Source organism: Mirounga angustirostris, unplaced genomic scaffold (genome assembly GCF_029215605.1).
Source record: "Mirounga angustirostris isolate CCGP_5_RB_7025 unplaced genomic scaffold, mMirAng1.0.hap1 SCAF_9, whole genome shotgun sequence".
NCBI classification, from domain to species: Eukaryota; Metazoa; Chordata; class Mammalia; order Carnivora; family Phocidae; genus Mirounga; species Mirounga angustirostris.
Window position 1 is genome coordinate 48,634,266 of NW_026991717.1, and position 19,362 is coordinate 48,653,627.

The 19,362-nt window shown below is 36.3% G+C and overlaps 2 protein-coding genes across 6 annotated transcripts in view; one reads left to right on the plus strand and one right to left on the minus strand.

Annotated features, from left to right (window-relative positions):
* The window catches only part of MNS1 (meiosis specific nuclear structural 1), a 61,635-nt gene that overhangs the window by 40,622 nt on the left and 1,651 nt on the right, over positions 1 to 19,362 (plus strand). For 4 of the 5 annotated variants that reach the window (XM_064570432.1, XM_045900016.3, XM_045900015.3 and 1 more), the window contains 6 exons: positions 2,985 to 3,087; positions 5,518 to 5,747; positions 6,544 to 6,760; positions 6,863 to 6,970; positions 12,737 to 12,994; positions 19,101 to 19,226. In XM_064570432.1, coding sequence (XP_064426502.1) covers positions 2,985 to 3,087; positions 5,518 to 5,747; positions 6,544 to 6,760; positions 6,863 to 6,970; positions 12,737 to 12,994; positions 19,101 to 19,226 — 1,042 coding nt within the window. The remainder of the gene's footprint in view (positions 1 to 2,984; positions 3,088 to 5,517; positions 5,748 to 6,543; positions 6,761 to 6,862; positions 6,971 to 12,736; positions 12,995 to 19,100; positions 19,227 to 19,362) is intronic. The other variant, XM_064570433.1, reaches the window with a different exon arrangement.
* Positions 1 to 19,362, minus strand: part of TEX9 (testis expressed 9) — a 228,930-nt gene that overhangs the window by 3,804 nt on the left and 205,764 nt on the right. The window lies entirely within an intron of this gene.

The window sequence follows — 19,362 nt, forward strand, 5'->3', positions numbered from 1 at the left end:
ACCATTATTAATAGTTTTTAAAAACAGAAATAATTGGAAGGATATACCATGTTTATTGAAGACTCAGTATTGTGAACATGTCAGTACTCTCCAAACTGATTTATAAATTCAGTATAATCCTAATCAGAATCTCAGCCATTATTGTTTATTGTGACACTTGACAAGCTGATTCTAAAATGTATATGGAAATGCAAAGTACCAAGAATGGCTAAGATGATCTTTAAGAAGACCAAAATTGGAGACTTATTCTCTAGGATATGAAAAATTATTATAAAGCTACAATAATTATGATAGTGTGGTTTTAGCACAGAATAAATAAATGGGTCAATGGAATAGAATGGAGCAGATCTTCTCACCCAGAAAATTTAAACCCTAATGGCCTAAGGCATCTGTTATCTGTAATGAGTTAACTGACCTCCTATCAGTCTAAAACAATACCAACTATATGCTATGAGAAAATTAAAATATAGGTTCTCAGTCTTCTGTGGGGCTTAATTCTCTTATGGAACCCCAGTTGAGGAAGGATGGGATATATTAAAAAACAGATCCATGCATAGATGCACACCTCAACTTCATGACAGTGCAGAGCACTGTGATTGGCCTGGTGCTGCAGAACATTCAGAAATGGACAGTTTTATAAAATGGTACTGGATCAATTCAATAGCCATATGTACAAAAATGAGCTTGATTTTCACCTCACACTACATACAGAAATCAATTCTTGAATGACTGTAGTCTAAAAGTCAATGGTGAAACAAAGTTTTGAGAGACTAATATAAGAAAATACCTTTATGTGTGTGCAGTAGGCAACATTTCTTAAAACAGGACACAGAAATCATTGACAATGAAGAAAAAGATTGGTGAATTAGAATACTTCTTTTCATCTAAAGAAACCACGGTGGGAGTGAGTACAGACTGGAATGAAATATTTCCAATGCATATAAGCAACAAAAGACTTCTATCAAGAATATATAAAGAACTTCTATGCAACAATAAGAAGTAGACAATTTAGTCTAAAAATGGGCAAAAAAATATTGAACAAAAACTTCACAGAAGATGTAGAAAGGACTCAAACATATGAAAAGGTCTCAGTTTCATTTTAATAATAGGGAAACAAATTAAAACCCCAGTGATAGATTACACACCGCAAGAGTGGTTAAATTGAAAAAGAATGACAAGACCACAGAGTGCTGCTGGGATGTGTAGCGGTGTAAGCGCTCTGAGTGCAAAGCTGTGCAAAGCACTGGAAAGGTGGCATTTTCTCTTCTACATTTGAATACAGCCTACCTGTGACTCAGAAATTTCATTCCTAGGTATATAGCCAATAGAAATGTGTGTACTTGTCCTTCAAATGAAGGTCATTTATTTGCATGTTAGTTATTTGGAATTTGATGCACTTTTTTTTGGAGAAGTGATATATATTGTGATTGGGTTCATACATTGGTTTACAAATATTAATACCTAACTCTTAACAAAAACCCTTGTAAATATATCGCAGCCTGTCAGAGTAAAATATATAGACTAACTTAGAAACTTAATCCTCATTTATTATTTTTATGAAAGAAAGCAATCTTGTGTCATATACATTTACATCTACAACAGGAAGGGCAAGAAGGACACATCGCAACACCAAGAATAGCTCTCCTCTTACCCGTGATGACTGTCTCTTTGGAGGTATAGGGTACTTGTAAGTTGTTTATAATTAGGTGAGTGCCTCTGTTCTAGTAAGAATTAAGATGTGTTCGGGGCACCTGGGTGGCGCAGTTGGTTAAGCATCCGACTCAGCTCAGGTCGTGATGTCAGGGTTGTGAGCTCAAGCCCTGCATTGGGCTCCAGGCTCAGTGCAGAGTCTGCTTCAGACTCTCCCTCTACTCCCTACCCCCCCCCCACTCTCTCTCTCTAAAATAAATAATCTTAAAAAAAAGAATTAATTTGTGCATCCAAGTAACATCTAAGGACCCTTCCAACTCAGAATTCTCATATTCAGAATTCTGGCACATTAAAATGAAAAGTTGTATATGGCATTTTGTTTTCCACTATAGCTAGGGAAGGGATAGATTCAAAAGCAGTTTAGAGATTATCTGAGGGCAATCCTCATTTTTAACGGATAAGCAAACAAGCCCAGAAAAGTGAAGCAAACTTGCCCATGGTCATTCCTCTTCATCATCATCATCAAAAAATAGTTACCATTCATAGAGTGTTTACTACGTAACAGGTACTTTTCTAAGCTTTTTATAGGCATTAACTAATTCCCATAGCTAACCCTTCTACAGATCACAAAACCGAGGTATAAAATTTAAGTTACTCGCTTTAAACCACTCCACTCTAGTTCTTTTAGCTCGATAGCATTGGTAGCTGGACAGAAGTTTTAACCAATATTGATAAACCATCTTCTCTCTGAGTCATACTCTGGCAAAAGGTTTTTAGTGATGATTATTGGAAATAAAAGGGTTGTTTTGTCTGGAAAATTAATTATAATGCCTCATTTCATATGCATTCTGATTTTTCTTTGTGTGAAGGGAGGAAAGGATATTGTTTTCAAGATACTTAATAATATCACAGACCTGTACCTCTGAAACAATACATTATATGTTAAAAAAAAAAAAAAAAGAAATCAGGAAGGGAAGAGTGAAGGGGGAAAAATCAGAGGGGGAGACGAACCACGAGAGACTATGGACTCTGAGAAACAAACAGGGTTCTAGAGGGGAGGCGGTGGGGAGGACGGGTTAGCCTGGTGATGGGTATTAAAGAGGGCATGTACTGCATGGAGCACTGGGTGTTATACGCAAACAATGAATCATGAAACACTACATCAAAAACTAATGATGTGATGTCTGGTGATTAACGTAACATAATAAAAAAAAATACCAAAAAAAAATATCTTTTACATTTAGAAAAAAGTTCTTTTAAATTTCAGATATAGACCTTTAAAATAGTAAGAAATATGGTCCTCAATTTTAAATTTCTGTCTTTTTTTTAAACAGTATTGAGCTCAGAGAATTGGAGAAGAAATTAAAAGCAGCTTACATGAATAAAGAAAGGGCAGCTCAGATTGCAGAGAAGGATGCCATTAAATACGAACAAATGGTAATCATGTTTATGTTTTCTATATTTTTAGCTTCATTTAGAAAACCAAAAATAGACCAATTTTGTGAAAATTGTCACATACTATAAAGAATTTACACTGCTAGGTTTCTTAAATACTTTTATACTTTTCAGATCCTTAAGGCACAGGAACTCATAGATTATTTAATAGTGAGCCTTGTTTAACTTAATATTAGAGCCTTTTGGAGACACAGAGAATGAGGTTGCTGTTTAGAATGAATAGCTATACTCAGTAAGTCTAAGCATTCCTTGTGGTCTCTTACTGATCATTCTTTGGCAAATCAATACAGTACAAGTTGTTAGTGTGATCAATAATATTTTAGAATGTTATTAAATTTTGTACTTGTTAAATGTTTTAAAAATTAAAATATTTTATAATTTTAGGCAGGAAACTTGCCTGTTTTTTAAGTAGCTACCTCTTTTCTCCTGTTTCTATTTTTATCCCCTTTTCTAACTCCTGACCTAACTGCCAAGTTCAGGGCAAGAGTTAATCTTGGGCAAAGGAGTTTCAGACACATTTACCTGTGATGGTATACAGTAAATGTAGAATTGGGTTTATTGAGTTAACACTTCAAACCATTATACCATCACTTGAGCCCTCATGGTCCCGTGGAAAGGCTAGATGTAGATGAAAAGGTCTGACTGCAATATTACATGGTCTTGTAAGTTCTTTTCTCTTGTTTCTCTATTATTATGTAGAGCATTTTGGTGGTAGAATTTCCTCTTTCCTAGATCCCTTTCAAAGATGTCATACAGCTGTTAAAGGGAAGAGGTAGAGGTAAATGTTCTGGCTTTTAAAGTTGGTCTGAATATATTACAGGTTAAAAAGAAAAAAGCAAGCTGCAGAAAAATCAAGTTGGAGAGTAATACATATCACAGACCATTTTTATTTTTTAAACCTTTATGTGTACATCAACCTATGTGTAGATATCAACATACACACGTTCACACACACACATACAGTTAGAGAAATAATATCAAAATACTTAACCAGCGCAGTGTGATAGAGGCATCTAATACGATGAGATGCTGGCCCTAGCGATCTGTGTATGCGTGTGTGTTAGTATAGGAAAAGTCTGGAGCATTGCACAGCCAGCTACTGACTGGGATTGTCTTTGCTGAGATGGGTTGTAGCAGAGAATGAGGAGACTTCATTTCCTAAGCCATGTAGTTCTTTTCTAAGCTTGCAAAAATAAAGTAGAACATAAACAATGTACTCTCTGGCTAGTAGCTTGCAGTTTTACCCTGATTCTTGAGGTTTCTCAAAGCAATTGTACATTTTAATCTGACTCCTTAAAGAATTGCCGCTATTTTCTAAATAAAATTGGTCCATAAAAATTAAACTCAAATAGTCCTAGATCTTGACTAGGTGTCGAGATATCTAGGTGCCAGTTTGGGCTCTGTCTTTCTGAGCTTTAGCCTTATCTGTGAAATGAAAATATTGTATTTCTATGTGTACAGCAATGTATACAAATGTTTTTATCATTTCACATTTTTTTAAAGAACCTAGTACAGCATGTGATAAGAAAATAGAAGCAGAGAAAGAGTTTTGGTCAAGTCATATTAATATTGTATGTGGTAAAGGCTTCAATTAGATCAGGAAGGGCATTCAGCATTCATATTTTAATCTGTTTCTTCTTGTCTATTTGATGCTGTTAACCATTCTAGTGTTTGAATTGTGATCATAATGGTAAAAGGTAATAAAAATTGCCTCAATATATTTAATTTACAACTTATTTGGTTAATGATTTCAAAATGCTCAAAACAAATAAGGGGTTTAACCTAGTTAAGAAGCAAGATTGTCTCTAACTCAGAGGGAATGGTCTTGAATGAGTGAATTAAAAGCCACAGAAAACAGACACAGTGGTATATATGACTCTTTTGAGTTAAAGTGATTATAAAGGGCATTTGATAAAAGAGAAATGACAGACTTCAAAGGCAAGAAACAAAGTTTAGGCTGGGAGAAACATAAGAGTTGCTCAGAGCTGTTTAATAGTAGACCTGTCTGAAAAAGAGTCCCGTCCTTGCTGTAAATGGCAGCTGATACACAGGGGAGCTAAGAATTGCCTGTATCAACTTTTAAATAAAAGAAAAAGAGGACTGCTGCTTTTTAAACATAGTATTAATAAAGTACTTCTAATTTTATTTGCTGTTTTTCAAATGTGGAGTTATCAGTTATCCTTATCCTGTATTTCCTTGAGACCTACTTGAAGGAATGGGAAAGCCTCTTTAGGGTTTGACTCATCATTCAAACCCTTCAGGTGACAGTAACTTTCCTTAGCTTTTTATCTTGACAGATGAAAATATTTTATGCAATAGGCTGTATAATATTCCATTACATCTGTTTTGAAATATTCTATTATACTGTGCTCACATTTGAAAACGGAAAGATGAATTTTGTTTTAATAACAGAAACGTGATGCTGAAATAGCTAAAACCATGATGGAAGAACACGAGAGAGCAATAAAGGAAGAAAGTGCTGCAGAAGACAAACGGAATAAAGTAAAAGCACAGTATTACCTTGACTTAGAGAAACAACTTGAAGAACAAGAAAAGAAAAAGCAGGAAGCGTATGAGCAGTTACTAAAAGAGAAACTCATGATTGATGAAATTGTTAGGAAAATCTATGAAGAAGATCAATTGTAAGTTTATCCCAGCTTCTTTACATGCCTAAACATTGAGATTCGATTTATCTTAAGCTTGTTTTGAAGACGTAAAGCAACTGAACAGTGCCTAGTACATAGTAAGTCCTCAATAAATGTTACAATCATATAAACTGAGATCAACTCCTGTTTATCTTTGTAAGCATGATAATTACCTGATAACAAATGCTTATTAAGTAACAGAATGATTAAACCTTTGTTTTGTTAAATATTCCCATATTGTGTCAGAGGACTTGTATTCTGATCATTTATTTGCTAGACAGCTAAAGTGGAGAGTGCTGCTAGGCTTATGTAAACAGATTGTTGGCCTTTCTGAGATGGATGCATAAAACTTCATTAACAGTTTAGAGGAGAGGTATAAGTAGTATTTTACTCAGAATATTCATACCTGTCATTTATATTTAGCGGCACATAGTGGATACTCAAAATGTTTGTGGTATTAATGAATGAATAAACTATAAGTAGAAAAGCTGTGGGGTGCCTGGGTGGCTCTGTCAGTTAAGCATCCGACTCTTGATTTTGGCTCGGGTCATGATCTCAGGGTTGTGAGATCGAGCCCCATGTCAAGCTTCACGCTCGGTGGGGAGTCTGCTTGAGATTCTCCTTCTCCCTCTGTCCCTCCCCCTCCTTGTGCTCCCTCACTCTCTCTCTCTTAAATAAAGAAAGAAATAAAAAGAAAAGCTGTTTTGCCCACATTATTATCAACTGAAGGAAATGACACATTTTTCAATATTATTTCTGTTACTATAAAACGACACTCACTATTGCTTTTTAGGGAAAGACAACAAAAGTTAGAAAAAATGAATGTAACTCGAAGGTATATAGAAGAGTTTCAGAAAGAGCAGGCTCTCTGGAGAAAGAAGAAACGTGAGGAGATGGAAGAAGAAAATAGAAAAATCATCGAATTCACCAACATGCAGCAACAAAGAGAAGAAGATCGGATGGCAAAAGTTCAAGAAAATGAGGAAAAAAAGCTACAGCTTCAGAACATGGTATTAAAATAACCACTTCTTTAACATTAGAGAAATTCTGAAATAATTGTTATTGAATTTGTTTCCTGTTAATGTTTGTGTGTTTCTTTAAAAATTTAATAGCTGACTCAGAAATTGGAAGAAATGCTACAGCAACGTGAAGATTTGGAACAAGTGCGACAAGAATTATACCAGGAAGAACAAGCTGAAATACATAAGATGAAGCTAAAAGTAAGTTTTCCAAATGGAAAGAATGATTAACATAGAGAAGAATATCATTTTGAGATGAAGCGGGAGAAAAATGGTAGATCTAAACCCAACATAATTACATTATGTATAAATACTAAAATTAGGGGTGCCTGGGTGGCTCAGTCGGTTAAGTGTCTGCCTTTGGCTCAGGTCATGATCCCAGGGTCCTGGGATTGAGTCCCGCATCCAGCTCCCTGCTCCCTCCCTCTGCCCCTCCCCTGCTTGTGCTCTCTCTCCCTCTCTCTCTAAGTAAATAAAAGCTTTTAAAACAAAACAAAAACCCACTAAGAAGAAAAATTTTCAGGCTGGATAAAAAAAGCTAGACCTAGGCAGCAGTTAACAAACAGCATAAAAGGCGTGATTCAACTGTCTTATCTATAAGAAACACAATTTAAAGGAAGACATATAGTTCAAAAACAAAAGGATGGAGAGAGATATACTAAACACTAATCAAAAGCAAGTTAGGGTGGAAATCATGATGCTAATAAGGGTAAATTCATCTAGAGGATATAACAGCCCTAAAGGTGGATGAACCTAAATAAAGCTTCAAAATGGATGAAATAAAACTGAAAGGAGAAAGAGACAAATCTGTAATTATAGTTGAGAATTTCAATATTCCTTCTCAACAGAATATAGTGTTGAATAATATATCCTGACCTCAAGTCAGGATGACTTGCCAATTTTCTAATTGGGTTGCTTATTCATTTATTGTAGAGTTTTGAGAGTTCTTTATGTATTCTTTTGTCAGGTCTTTTGTCAGGTGTGTAGGTTTACATATATTTTCTCTTAGTCTGTAGCTCGTCTTTTCATCTTCTTAACAGGGTCTTTCTCCAAGCAAATGTTTTCAGTTTCTGTGAGGCCCAGTTTACCAATTTCAATTTTTATAGATTATAATTTGACATCAATTCTAGGAAGTTTTTGCCTAAATCCTGAAGAATTTTTTTTTCTAAAACCTTTTTACTTTTACATTTATATCTGTGATCTGCTTTTGGTTTTTCAAGTTCACCGACTTTTAATATCAGCTTTCTTGAAGTATAATTGACATATAAAATTATAAGATATTTAGAGTATACATTATGGTGATTTATGTCTACCTTGGGAAATGATTCTCTCCATCTAGTTAATTAACATCTATCACCTCACATATTTATCTTTTTGATGAGAGCATTTAAGTTCTCCTCTCAGCAAATTTCAGTTATACAATACAGTATTATTAACTATAGTCATTATGTTTTACATTAGATCCTCAGACCTTACTCATCTTATAGCTGAACTTTGTACCCTTTTACCAACCTCTTCCGATTTCCCCTGCCCTCCAGCTTATTAATTCTGTCTTATTATATACAAAAATTAAATGAATGAGACAAAAAAACTGAAACTACAAAATTTCTAGAAGAAAACATAGCAGAAAGACTTTATGACCTTGAGAAGGGTGAAGATTTTTTAGTAGGCTAATAAAGGCATGATCCATAAAGGAAAAAGTTAGAAATTAGGTTTCATCAAAACTAATAACTTCCTAACACTTAGGAAAATGTAAATGTAAGCCACAGTCTGGGAAACAGTATTCCCTACATTTTTTTTTTTTAAATTTTATTATGTTATGTTAATCACCATACATTACATCATTAGTTTTTGATGTAGTGTCCCATGATTCATTGTTTGTGTGTAACACCCAGTGCTCCATGCAGTACGTGCCCTCCTTAATACCCATCACCGGGCTAACCCATCTCCCACCCCCCTCCCCTCTAGAACCCTCAGTTTGTCTCTCAGTACATCATTAGTTTTTGATGTAGTGTTCCATGACTCATTGTTTGCATATAACACCCAGTGCTCCATTCAATACGTGCCCTCTTTAATACCCATTCCCTACATGTATCTTACAAAAAACTTTTTATTCAGAATATAGAAAGAATGCTTATAACTCAATAATAGGATATAAAGAACCCAGTTTTTTTTCATGAACAAGAAGTCTAAACAAACATTTCATAAAACAAATATATGAATAGCCAATATACAATAAATTGTTAGCTATTAGTATTATTTTCAATATTTTTCAGCTGTATCAAAACAGATTTTAGATAATACTGTTTTATCAGTGAGGAGGAAACAGATACCATAGTATTGATATCAAAGCCAATTGCATGTATATTCTTAATGATTAACTGCATATAAGAATGTAAAATATGTACATTTCTTTTTAAAAACAACTTAATGTAATCAATTTATATATATCTAATATCAAATTACCCAAAAAAGTTAAGAATAAAATGATGGATGAAGGCATAACAGGTATATATGAACAAATGAAGCAGACAGGCAAGGTCATCATCCCATAAGTAGAACATCAAATGAATCCCAGATATTACAGATGAAAGGTATAATTGATAATGAAGGTTTTACAGAATAAACATTTAATTTTCTATGAAACATTACATTGAAGTATGTAACTTTAAAAGCTATTAAATCTCCAAAGAAAATTTACCAGAATAACACAAGGGGAAATTGTGTTTAACACCACTATATTTTCATCTTTTAACTGAAAATCTAAAAATACTCTTTTCAATTATTGGTTGAAGAGGAAATCTGCAGGTAATTAAGAGGATGAGATTACTACATATCAAAATCTTATCAGATTTATAAAACTGATCTCTGAGGCAATTAATTATTAAACAAGAAACACTGGTAAAACTTACCTAGGCAGCCAATTCAGTAACTTAGATAACAATACAAATTCAAGTATGAGGCAAGAATATGGAAGGAAATCATAAAGATACAAGTGGAAATTTTCTAAAAGTCAGGAAAACACATTAGCATTAATTAATCCAGTTACTTAGTATTGGGGGGCAAAGCTTATACTCTGCAAAAACATACTAAAAGAGAAAAGCAAAACCAAAACGAGAAGGACTAAAGGGTCTATAAATGAAAAAGATTAGAAAATAGTGAAAGGTGGGGTGCCTGGGTGGCGCAGTCAGTTGAGTGTCCGACTCTTGGTTTCAGCTCATGGGATCTCTGGATTGTGAGATCGTGAGATGGAGCCCCACACTGGGCTTCATGCGTAGTGTGGAGTCTGCTGAAGATTCTCTCTCCCTCTCTCTCTGCCCTCCCCCCTCCACTCTAAAATAAATAAATCTTTTTAAACAAATAGTGAAAGCGTCATTCAACTGTATACTCCTAAAATGGGAAAAATATTCATGGCACAATCTTCTGCATTAAAAATATAGTGATTTCAAAAAATGTGGAAAAAGCAGGCAAAATAAGATCACTAAGGATATATCCTATATGCAGAGCTTTTCGTGGCCTGCCTCATACCCTCTTAGCCCCACATTTGATTTCAGTGATAGCTGTGGAGAACGCTTGTGGGGGCTTACACTGACTCTGCTGACAGCTTCCTCAAGTGTGGTGGTGGGGGGGGCTGGGAGTTAACACCCTCTGGGGCATCCGTCAACCAACAGGGGACAGAAATTAAGGGCTGAATGCTTCTTCCTGTCAGCCTTTGGGACAGACTTGAAAGGTGCTCCACACATTCCTCACAAGGTCCTGGCAGGATTAAGCCACAGCTGCCCACATAGTAACCAGGTCAGTGATGCCCCCATATTTTGGCTTTTCTTCCTTCCCTATTTCTCTCTGCTTGTCCCTCACTGCTGCTTCCTGAGTTCTTCTCCCATAAATATGTATACACAAATATTTGTCCAAGGCTCTGCTTTCAGAGGAGAACCCAGACCAAGATACCTCTAAAAGTTTACAGGCTCAGAGTTAGTTTTATAACAAATTATTTCAAACTTTCAGTGAATAGCTATTTCTTTTTTTTAAAGAGTTTATTTATTTGACAGAGAGCAGGAGAGACAGCGAGAGAGAGCACAAGCAGGGGGAGCAGCAGAAGCAGAGGGAGAAGCAGACTCCCCACTGAACAGGGAGCCCGATGTGGGGCTCGATCCCAGGACCCCGGGATCATGACCTGAGCCGAAGGCAGACGCTTAATGACTGAGCCACCCAGGGGTCCCTGAATAGCTATTTCTTAAACCACAATATGGGTTGTAAAATTATGTAGTCCCTATTACATATATATATAAAATCCTGATCCAGACAGATCAAAAGTTCAGGAATATTTTTCTAGTAGAAAAAAAATAATGAACTGTGTTTTGTTTTGTTTTGTTTTGCTAACACTTCCCTGATTTTTAGCCAGATGTCTTTACCACTGATTGGATCAAACTAAAATTTGTATGGGAGATGGATGCCAGGAGATGTCAACAGTTCATTTGGTTCAATGTGTGTTTTCTCTGTGCAAGGTATTATGATAAGCTCTGGAGGAATTCTAAGCTGAGACCATATCTGCCTTCATTGGGCCTTCTGACTTGTATATCTTACATGGGAACACAAACTATAATATCATAAAAACACCGTGGCCAGCATCCCAAAGTAAAATAATAGATATGATATATAAAATAATAAAAAAAATATGCCCTGTAGGAATTTATTCTTAAGTGAGGAGATAAGGCATGGCCATATGAAATAAAATTAAATGTTGGGAAAATTCAATGGTATCAAAGGTCCAAAAGACAGATATGTAGGAATTAGAGTGATTAGAAAAGGCTTTCTGGAGATGGGATTTGAACTCATTAGATAGAGTTAAGTGAGGAAAAAGAGGTTGAATATTCAAGATAATGAAAAGGTTACTATAACTGATATTCCAAATTGACTCACTTAAAACCCACTCCTATCCTTTTTGTCTTACTTTATTATAAAGACTATAAAGTTGAAACCACATTTCTCTTCTTTTAGCTAGAATTATTCACAGGACCTAAGTTATCTCCCAAGTTATCCCTCCACCTCAAGGTGTGAAGATAGAAGTGGGCAAAGTGAGGTTGCAGTCACCGTAGACGACTGGATCATGGGGTGTAGTTTTGGTAGAGTTATTATCATGGAATTTGAGCCATTACCAAAAATAGATGGTAACCAAGATGGCAGCTGGTTCCCTGGCCCTCTTGGAGGTTCTCTATGCCTCCTGCTGGCCTGTGGTAAATCCCTTATAGTTTGTGTTACCTATAAAAGCCCTGCCCCTACAGCTGTTGTTAAGGCAGTATTTTGAATGCCCTGAGGATACGGCTTACCTCCTGGAAATTGTGTTAGAATTAGGCATGGCTGGTTACAGTTGAGAAGGAATTAAAATTTACATCAGTCCTAATCGGATAGACAATAAAGCAAAGTAGTAAAGGTGTGCAAGGCATTGCACAAAAAATGTAAACATTTTTCAATTATGTTTGAAATTTTTTATTAATGAAATGTTAGGAAAATTAAAGCTTGTAGGAAAAGACTTTAACTGCGCCAAGTAAATTTGAATTTTCCCAAGAAACTTGTGATTGTCATTTCTAGATTATTATTCTGAAAAATATTTACCAGTGATTTGAACCACAGTTTCAGGCAAGATTCTAGAATGATCCTAGGGGGTACAAATTTCACAGACCACAGATTTAATAACTTCAGGTGTGCAAAAAAGTTTTTATATCAGCTCCTTCCAAAATATATACAAATTAAAATTTAAAAATAAAAGAAGGCAATCCAGAGGTAACATGTCCTTTATCCCAACGAGTCTTAAAAGGATGGGGAAAAGTGTCATCTTGAAAAGGCTTAATTTTTCAGTTTTATTTCATCTTGTAACACTGCACTCAAGCAAATTCTGTCCACCCTTTCTTTATGAATCTGCTGTAAAGAAACAGTTACTGAATTAATGTTACATGGATTGTTGTTTAGGAGGAAGCAGAAGAGAAATTGAGAAAGCAAAAGGAGTTGAAGCAAAATTTTATAGAACAAATGGCCCTGAAGGAATTAGTACTCCAGGCTGCAAAAGAGGAAGAGGAGACCTTTAGAAAGGCAATGCTAGCTAAGCTTGCTGAGGATGATCGGATAGAACTGATGAATACTCAGAAACAAAGAATGAAGCAACTAGAACACAGGAGGGCTGTGGAAAAACTCATTGAAGAGCGTCGCAACCAGTTCCTTGCGGACAAAGTAAGAAAAAGTGTTCTTTTTTGTTATTGTCACTGAACCAACAATCAGCTGCTCATCTGTTTCTCCACTAAACATTTAACTGAGACCCTTGTATGTGCCAGATGCTGTTAGATATCTGTTTACTAATTATATGGTGTAGATATTTTTTGACCAATCATTTATTAATGCATCTAGAATATATTTATTGATGCTTTCTATGTGCTACACACTGGTTGGCTGGTGTTGAGAACATAAATACAACTAAGTCCACAATATCTATGAGTTTATGGTCTTGGTTAAAGAAAATATATAAAAGCAATCATTATAAAGACAGGCCAAGTACATGTGATAAGAATCACAAAGGTACGGGCATCTTGGTGTGGTAGAGAGGACACAGGTCACGAATGCACTGGGTGCTATTTTAGGGAAAGTGACTTTATCCAGAGGTACCCACTGAAGAATTAGGTAAGCCACACAGTAAGTTCTGCCCTTGGAAAGATGACTTGAGGAGGGGTACTGGGGGGAGACATGAGGGGAGTAAGACAGGAGACTGGGAGACCAGTTGGGACGTTACCATGGTAAGTCTGTCATAGGTGGGGGAAGGCTGTGCAGATGGAGAAGGCGCCATCTGAGATAGGAGGGAGATAGACTCAATGGCGCTTGGTGGCCGGTTAGGTCCAGAGCGGGGAGAGGATTATGGCTGCTGCTTCTGCTAAATAATACTGTTGCTCCAGCTTCAGTGAGGGGGTAAGGTCCTAGCGAAAACAAAGAGAAGTAGATTTCAAGGGGGGAGATAATTCCATCTTGTCCGCATTGATTCTGAGGCCCCAGGGGGAGATTTCTTAGTTGGCAATGTAGATTTCAGAGTTGGAGAGGGAACTAGGTTTGTGCCTTTGGACACATTGATTTCTCTATTTTATGTTTCATTCATAAACCTGAAATAATACTTAGATAATCTGCCTCACTAGTTCGTTGAGCTTTGAGAACCAAATAAGATAATATATAAGTGGTTTGTAAACATAAACAGCTCTAAATATGAAGAGTACAGACTAGGCATATGGTACATATTTTTAATTAAAAGAAGTGGTAGCGATAACAATGAACATTTACTGAGCGTTTACATGTTTCATTCGCTATTCTAAGCTCATTACAAGCAAAGTGGTAACTTTAAACTTTCAACCTATGAGTTAGGTACTGTTCTACCGCTATTTTAAGGATGTGGAAACTGAGGCATAGAGAGATGATATATATATTGCTCAAGGTTTCACAGCAAGTGGCAGAGTGGGGATTAATAAATTAACTATTGTAATGAAGACCTTTTTCTGTATGGGTGGACAGGAAGAAATCTCGAGATATTCTTATAATCAACAGATACTGACCTGCTAGGCATTCTGCTGAGTGTTGGTGACGGAACCAAAATAAATAAAAGTTAATTCTGGTAGCTTCTAGGGTAGTGCAAAAAATAGGTCCCAAAAGACTCGATTATATATAAAATTATACTAAGAATACATTTCTTAAATGTACAATGTAAACATTTATAGAATTTGGTAGTTGTAATTTACTAGTTGTGCAATACAGTTGACCCATGAACAGCACAGGGCTTAGGGGTGCTGACCCCTCCCCCAGTCAGAAATCCACATTTAACTTTTGACTCCCCCAAAACTTAACTAATAGCCTACTGAGGACCCGAAGCCTTACTGATAACATAAAGATTCAATTAGCACTTATTTTATATATGTATTACATCCTGCATTCTTACAGTAAGCTAGAGAAAACATTTTTAAGAAAATCATGAGAAAATACATTTATAGTACTGTATTTATTGAAAAAAAAAATACGGGTACAGGGACCTGTGCAGTTCAAACCTGTGTTGTTCACTGGTCAACTGTACATTTATGGTGGAACCATGTGGGTTTACCTGGAAATACATAAAAGATGAATAAAAGCAGAAGGCTTTTCTAAGTTGGCAACATATGGAATTACCACAATGAGAAATTTGAATGATAGGCAAAGAAGTTTAGATATGATACAATAGGAAATTAGTGATCATAACATGGTCTTTAGCAAGAGGAGAAGGTAGTAATTCAAGAAAGAGGTGATGAGGACCTGGAATAGGTTCACAGAGCAGTGGAAGAAGCAAGAAAGGGAAGAGTTTAATATTTTGAAAGGAAGAGGAGACTGGTATGACTTTTTTGGACCATGTAGGGTAGAGTGGAGGAAGGAGTCAAAATAACTCCAAGGTTTCAAATATGAGAAACTCAAAGAATACCAAGTGCTGTTATGTTTTGAGGTGGAACAAAAAGATACAATTACTTCAGTTTTAATCATGGTGGGTGTGAAAGAGAAATGCAAATTGAAAATATCCTGAAGGCAGTTGACCCAGAGGAGCAAAACTTAGGTCAGATTTTCCTAGAAATACATATCTGGCATTAAGTAGCACAGAGAGAGAGGTTCAAGCTAAGATGATTCCTCCAAAGAATATATTATGAGAAACAATAAGGGGGCCAATCAAGTCTTGGTGAACATTCTTATTTGGGAGTAGGAGGAGGAGGAAAAAAACAATGACAAGACCAAGAGATGGTTAGAAAAGCAAAAGAATCTGGATGGTATATCACAGAAAACCAAAAGAGATCAGCTCTGTCTTTTGCCTGCTCCATGAGGTGTTGGGATACTTTGGTTCTCCTCTATGCTTACTTACTTCATGCCATAGTTCTGTTGCCATACTTCCAGATGTCTAAATGACATAGTTGGAAATCTTGTAGGTGGCCTTAGAATTTAGGTTTCCAAAAGTAAACATTCCAGACAAACCTTTTCCAATTTCTGTAGCCTGACTCTTGGTTAAAGACCACATATTCAGTCGGTCACCCATGTCTATGACCTTGGAATCATTCCTGGATTTTTACCCATTCTGATTCTAGTAATTTTTAGTCAGCCACCAAATTCTATTGACTTCACCTCAGCAATAAGTCTTAAATCCAGTTTCTTTTCTTCATAACTTAGTTCAGACATTTAATATCATTCCTGCGGACTACTGAAATGGTCATCTACTTTTCTCCAGTCCATCTGCGGCTAGTTACTATGGGTTTAAAAAAACTCATTATGTCTTCCTCCTGCTTAAACTTAAGTGGATTGCGGCATTAATTCCCAATTCCTTAGCTTTGATATAAACCAATCATGATTTACTCTAACCTTTAAAAGGGTTAACCTATAAACACCTAGCATTTTGCCTAGCAAGTGGAAAATAATGTTTGTTGATTCAGTGAGGGTGATCAGCACTGTCAAATGAGCAGAGCAGTCAAGGAGGATGAAAATTAGAAGGCTTTTGAAACTGATCAGAAGGCTTTGAATACTCATTGCCTAGAAAGAGGTAGAAACAGTGACGAACCATCCCATCTCACGGCTTACAGGGCTAATTAGAAAGCTCCTAGAAAAGTTAGCAAGACAACTGAAAATGGAAATCAGATAAAACTACCTAAAGCCTAGATACTTCAAACAATTTGTCTTAATTTTCTCTGATGTAAATATTCCTAGTATGAAGCTGTGTCCTTCAAGTGTCCGTGAGATTGGTCACGTCCCAAGGGCAAGGGTAGATTTTTATGATCATGGAAAATATTAATCTATTCCTTTCTAATCCTATAAGGCTGTAACTACTTTTTAGATTTTAGAGGTATTCCTAAAATAGTATCTACAATTCTGTCTAGCTCTAAAAAATTCGTATGGTTAGTCAGACAAAAATCTGAAACTCCCCAGGAAATAGTTTCCTACTACCAGCTATGCAGACTTTGTCCTAAATGGACAACTGATTTCAGACTTTTCTAAACTCTTTATCCTAATGTACTATAAAAATGTTTATTAGGATATTTAATGTGTTTTACCACATCCTAAGAAGAGAAATCTTGTATTCTACCCAAATTAGAGACTACATCATTGGACAAAAATCTAACAAGTGAGCTTTCCTCACATCATAGAACTTTTTTGCATCTCCTTTTTGTAAGAAACAGATCAGTTAGGACTAGGTTTGGCTATAGGTACAGAGTACCAAATTAATAGTGGCTTAGTAGATAGGGGGAGTTTATTCTCCCACATAAAAGTCTAAAGATAGATAGGCAATTCAGGGCTGGATGGAGGCTTTTTCAGTCTTCAGGAACCAGGTTCAGCCTAGCTTTTCACTGTGGCTTCTACAGAGTAAAGTCTTTATCTTCATGGTCTAAGTTGGATCTTCACCCTTCATGTTTCAAGCGGCAGATGGGAAAGGTAAAGAAGGGACAAAGTGAGTATATGAGATTGATTCCCAGAATCTGCATATGATACTTCTGCTTATATTCCATTGGCAGAAACCAAGTCCTATTTTGACCACACCTGACTGTAAGGTAGCCTTAGAAATGTAGTCTCAAAAAGAAAATTCAGGTATAACGATTCCATGGCAGATTCTATTACCCTATTTGATCTTAGAGATAACATAAATAAGATCCACTCAACTCTTTGATTCAGGAACAAGATGGGTGAGAATGTCTTTTCTCAATTAGCTGTATCAATGCTGCTTCTGATTCTGTAATGCAGATCATATCATAGTCTACAAAATATTCTTATGAGAAGCAATTACAGGTTTAAGTGGCATTGGATATGGCTGTGTCCTAGCATCCTTCTTTAGCTTCATCTGGTAACTATGAAGAGTTATTAAGTTATGTAAAAGCTTGCCTCCCATTGTAGAAAAATAGACATACTCTTTTCTAGTTTGCAAGACTTTGACAAGGAGTGGTCTGAAGAAATGACCCTAAGAAACTATAGTTATTGCAAAGACAAGCTTAACATTAATACTACTTTAATTCTAGGTAGGAATTCACTGCTTCAATGGTCTGCCTTTAGCACCCTTCCCTTTCCAATAGGATTATTTGGGTACAGCTCTTTAAGAGTTCTTTTAAGCCCTAGAACTTTTTTAAAAAAATATTTTTTTAAAGCTTTTATTTGAGAGAGAGAATGAGAGAGAGAGCATGAGAAGGGGGGAGAGTCAGAGGGAGAAGCAGACACCCTGCAGAACAGGGAGCCCGATGTGGGACTTGATCCTGGGACTCCAGGATCATGACCTGAGCCAAAGGCAGTTGCTTAACCAACTGAGCCACCCAGGCGCCTCTAAGCCCTAAAATTTTTTAAAGCTGGTCCTCTCTTCCATAGTATATGGCACAGAAGTTTGGTGTGGTTATATAAGAGCATTCAGAACTCTCTCCTGAGAAACACTGGTTCTTCTGTTGGAACTCTTGCTGCTACTCTTGTGCTTCATACAGGCTCTTAAAAATCTTAACATATATGGAAATATTTACCTTTTAGATATCCCTATTCTGTTTTATCCAGCTTTTGTTTTACACTGTAAGCTGCCTTCAGCACTTGGCATATGGTAAACATTACAAAAATATGTGAATTAATTAGGAAATCCTTTCTTTGAAAATTTTTTCCTTGGTAAAGAAGATATTGTCCTAAAAATATATACTTGCCTCCCTGAAATCCCAGGCATGACTATTGCTTTTTTTTTTTTTTTAAGATTTTATTTATTTGACAGAGACACAGCGAGAGAGGGAACACAAGCAGGGGGAGAGGGAGAAGCAGGCTCCCTGCTGAGCGGGGAGCCTGATGTGGGGCTCGAACCCAGGACCCTGGGATCATGACCTGAGCCAAAGGCAGACGCTTAATGACTGAGCCACCCAGGCACCCCTGTTTTTTTTTTTTTTTTTTTTAAAGATTTTTAAAATTTGACAGAGACACAGCGAGAGCAGGAACACAAGCAGAGGCAGTGGGAGAGGGAGAAGCAGACTTCCCGCAGAGCAGGGAGCCCGATGTGGGGCTCGATCCCAGGACCCTGGGATCATGACCTGAGCCAAAGGCAGACGCTTAACGACTGAGCCACCCAGGCACCCATGACTATTGTTTTTGTAACTTCAAGGGAATAGTGACTGTAAAAGAGATATGTTATATATATAATAAATATAAAAGATATATATACTATGTAGTATTTTCTGAAGTTAGCATCAAAAATAGTTCATCACTTTTATCTAATTCACTGCGAGAATAGTTTTGATGACTTCTTAAAAGATTAATGTATTCTGTGACAATAAAATTTTATTTACATTTCCAGCAACGTGAACTGGAAGAATGGCAGTTGCAGCAAAGAAGACAAGGATGTATTAATGCAATTATTGAAGAAGAAAGACTAAAACTTCTCAAAGAACATGCTACAAAATTACTAGGATATCTCCCTAAAGTAAGTGAGATTTAACTCAAGGTATAATCTTCCTGACCTCCAATAGTGGGGAAAATACATGCTAATTAGGATTTCAGAGGGCCTGGGTTTCACTTACTTCTGGCTGTTAAAAGCAGTAGTGGGATCTTAGGCAGTC